Below are 3977 nucleotides of genomic sequence, written 5' to 3'. Positions count from 1 at the left end.
CGACTTAGTACGGTCTGAACTCAATACCAACAAAAGTCATCAATCCTAATTTAAAGTGGTTTTTTTATTTGATTAATATCATAAAAATGAGTTTTGTTAGATATGGACTAGTCGAACTTATTATAACTTTAAAAAAATTAAAAAATTAATTATTTTTCAACATAATTAATATAAAACTTTTTTACATTAATAATGTGCAATGTGTTGAAAAAATAAAAATTCTAGATAAATTTTCTCAGTATAAATTACTTGAAATGCTCCTTTTAATACTCGAAAGGACGAATTTGGAGTCTGGACGGTGGTTTGCTTAAGTAAATGATGACAGTAGTTAAGTATATAAGTAAAGATTAGAAGTCGTGCTTATCAGGTGATCTTTCTTTCATGTCTAGAACTTTCTGTGTCTACGAGAAACGTACGTGTAAATCTCATCCACACCAGACCCAGACTTTAATACCCTTTGCTCTTTTCTTTTCCACCACATAGTATTTGTTCGTACTGATTTTTTCAGGGCCTTTCTTTACCTGACAAAATAGTTGTACTTTTAGCATTGAATTCAGAATTCTCAAATCGTTCTTTGGTTCTTCTTGTTGGGCTCAAACCCCTCGCCTTGAATCACTCTTTAACTCATCCAAAATCCTCGGTTTGAATTCCGAGCTTATGTGAGTTCAAACCCCATGAATTTGACTTGCAATTCTGGGTTTGAAGTTGCATTTCTCTCCCTTAATCTTTCTCAGAAGATTTACAAATTCAGGTTCAAATTCAAGCTTTGAACCAAGTACAAGTTCTGGGTTTTGCATCTCTTTGCATAAAGTTTTCATTTTTTTGGATTCAAATTCGGAGGTATAGGGTTTTGGGGTTGAGATGGGTGCTAATATGTCTGTCGGCGTGTCGGACACGGATCCTCCCTTGAAGCCCAGGTTGGAGGATATACCGGAGAGCTGCGTTGCGCTGGTTCTGATGTACTTGGACCCTCCTGACATTTGCAGATTGGCCCGATTGAACCGGACTTTCCGGGGTGCTTCTTCAGCGGATTTTATATGGGAATCAAAATTGCCGCCCAATTATCTGCATATTATGGAGAGATTTTTTGATGAGGATGCTTTGGTGAAATTTGGGAAGAAGGATATCTATGCCAGGCTTTGCAGGCCTATTTCCTTTGATAACGGCACAAAGGTACACCTCTCTCTCTCTCTCTCTCTCTCTCTCTCTCATTATATTCTTATTTTATTGATTTGCTGGGAATTTTTGTTTTGCGAAGGAACTTTGGCTGGAAAAAAGTACGGGGGACGTTTGTGTGGCGATTTCGTCGAAGGCTCTAAGGATAACCGGGATAGATGATCGGAGATACTGGAAACACATTTCGACTGAGGAATCTAGGTAAGATCATAATTAACAGAGAAGACATGATTTTCCCATTCTATCAGTTGCATAATTTGTGGAATAATGTCATAAAGTTACTCTTCTGTAGTGAAATTTGGAGTACCCGAACCATTTCTCTGTGATCTAAAAACGTTTTTATTTGTTCACAGCCTAACATAATTAGTGCTAGTGAATTTTACATTCGATTTATGTCTTGCTTGAGATTTATGAGACTCTTTAAATTAACCAGAGGCTGATATTATAATTTCGAAGCCATGTAGATTTTGGTCCTCTTCATGCTTTTATTGTTTCAACCTTTTGAATCGGTATCCCTTTGCTGAGACTACTGACATTGATTGTTGCCTAGAAGTTATTCCCTGGTGGCTGTTTCTAGTAAGTTACAATGGCTAAGTAAAATTAGGGATAATCTGTGTGTTGTCAAATTTGATCCTTCTCGATTTTCCTAATAAGTGAAGTATGGTAGATGAATTGCCAGGTTTGTTGTATCTTTTGGTTTCAAGGTGAGAAGGATGCTGGTTTTACCTTGTTATTGACTACATGTTAATCTTCATCTCTTGGACTGCTGAACAAATTATATACATCTGATCACTCTCAACTTTTATTTTGTTGATTTGGAGTATTTGTGTTACGCTCTTGTTTCTTCATGTTGCGTGTTTTCTCCTCAGCGTTTCCTCATGTTATGTGAACTTGACATGGTTTAACTTATCATGTTATCTTGGATGTAGGTTCCAGACGGTCGCTTATCTCCAACAAATCTGGTGGTTGGAAGTAGATGGTGAGTTTGAGTTCCAATTCCCTCCCGGAACATATAGTCTATTTTTCAGACTCCAGCTTGGGAAGTCCTCCAAGAGAATGGGACGCCGGGTTTGTGATTCTGAGCACATCCATGGCTGGGACATAAAACCTGTAAGGTTCCAGCTAACAACTTCTGATGGTCAACATGCCGCGTCCCAGTGCCATTTGGACAATCACGGGAACTGGGTGTACTACCATGCTGGAGACTTTGTTGTTCGGAACACCAATGCATTGATGAAGATCAATTTTTCATTAACTCAGATCGATTGCACTCACACCAAAGGTGGTCTTTGCGTAGACTCTGCGTTTATATACCCAAAAAGTGTGGGGGAAGAGGCTAGATTGTTTTTGTAGGCAGGGAGAGCTGTAAAAATATTGAGGTGTTCCGCCAAACAGATGCTTGTTAGCCCCAAAAGGAAGGACTTTCAAGTAGCGGTTGCTTTGTGAGGGACCCGTAATGATCTTTCAGTGTATAATTGTGCTTATTTACTTCTCTATGATGTTGGCTTTTTGCAGTTGCTTTTGGCCAATAATAAGATGCTTGATTCATTTGAAGTTCAGCATTTACTGATAATGTTTCATATATGTAATAGATTTCCCTTGCTGATTCTTGTTCCCTAGTCTCCGAGTGGGTCCTCCTTTAAACAGAAACAAAAAATTCCTCCTGCATTTGGTACCATGAACATTCATTTCCTGCTTTAGATGCAGAAAGCAGGAGGTACGAGGTAGGGACAATTTTCTGTGGGACAATTGAATGAAGTCGAATGGAATTGATTTGCCGGCGTTGGGTCAATACGAATGATTCGTGTTTCTTGGGCAAGTGTGCCTCCCAGGTCGTCGAGTTTGAAAGTTGTACATGGGATATGAAGAATGAGTCAAAGCATGCTGTGCTCAGTACCGGTCCATAACTAGGAGTTGTATGGAATACTTATAGCGGCTAGTAGTTTTGGACTTGTTCTTTTGTTTCTGCTTTATTTTTGTTTTTACTTTTGGGAGGATGTTTTAGGGGTACGTTATCTCTATCTGTAGTGATTGCATCACCCTTGCTCTGTCTGTAGTTTGTTTTTCAGTTGCAGATCAATAGTCTTATCTACGTTAAAAATTCAGTGAATTCTGAAAGCTATCTGTCTGCGGATGTCATAACAAGTGTATTGCAGTTCTTGTGTTTAATTTTGGGATTTAAAATAGCCTTAATAAATCTGGCATGAGCCTGGCATTACTTGACTTGGCTTTATTATTACCGTTCAATGTCTGGACTGCTCTTCTTCAAGTTTTGCTGGTGGTCTCAAATTCTGTGTCTGCATAAAAGTTCCAAGATCTGAAAGTAGAGGCTAAAAGATGCGGTTTTCTGGTTCTGATTAAACCCAAGATAAATGCTGTATTTACTCACCGATTATAAATAGCATTAACTCTTTAAGAATTGCAGCAGAGAGTTGTAGGGTAGAAGCACACTTGATAGCTATCAAGTTCCCTCTCCCTCTCATGCTTTGACACCTTCCTGCTGATGGCCTCCAGCGACACGAGTCATAGCCAAATCCTTCTCAATAGCAGAGCAGCTATCTCCACCCTATCATGTATGTATCCCTCTGTAGAAGTCAGAGAGTAAGGGGTTGTTTGAAAGATGATCTCATTTATTTTCCAAATATTATTTAAATTCAAACATTTTTCAATTTTAAATCTTCAATTTTTTTAGTTAATCATTACCTAATAATTATATTTTTTTCAAACTTTCAAACAAAACATAAAAAATAATTTAACTTTTTTAAATCTATAAACAAAAACTATATTCTAATAATATTTTA

General features: G+C 37.7%; 1 protein-coding gene across 1 annotated transcript; it reads left to right on the top strand.

Moving 5' to 3' along the window:
• The first annotated feature begins 479 nt into the window (after positions 1 to 479).
• LOC109019904 (F-box protein PP2-A13-like) lies at positions 480 to 3294 on the top strand. Its single transcript, XM_019002284.2, has 3 exons — positions 480 to 1173; positions 1259 to 1377; positions 2106 to 3294. Exons 1-3 carry the CDS (start codon positions 862 to 864, stop codon positions 2527 to 2529), a joined length of 855 nt encoding a protein of 284 aa, XP_018857829.1. The 5' UTR covers positions 480 to 861; the 3' UTR covers positions 2530 to 3294.
• The last annotated feature ends 683 nt before the right edge of the window (positions 3295 to 3977 follow it).

Source organism: Juglans regia, chromosome 7, assembly GCF_001411555.2.
Source record: "Juglans regia cultivar Chandler chromosome 7, Walnut 2.0, whole genome shotgun sequence".
NCBI lineage: Eukaryota > Viridiplantae > Streptophyta > Magnoliopsida > Fagales > Juglandaceae > Juglans > Juglans regia.
Note: the sequence above shows the minus strand (reverse complement) of the source record. Positions and strands in the feature narration are given on the sequence as shown.

Coding starts and splice junctions, on each gene's coding strand:
- LOC109019904 (XM_019002284.2), top strand. CDS start 862: ATGGGTGCTAATATGTCTGTCGGCGTGTCGGACACGGATCCTCCCTTG. Junction 1,174..1,258: donor CCTTTGATAACGGCACAAAG/GTACACCTCTCT, acceptor TGTTTTGCGAAG/GAACTTTGGCTGGAAAAAAG. Junction 1,378..2,105: donor ATTTCGACTGAGGAATCTAG/GTAAGATCATAA, acceptor TCTTGGATGTAG/GTTCCAGACGGTCGCTTATC.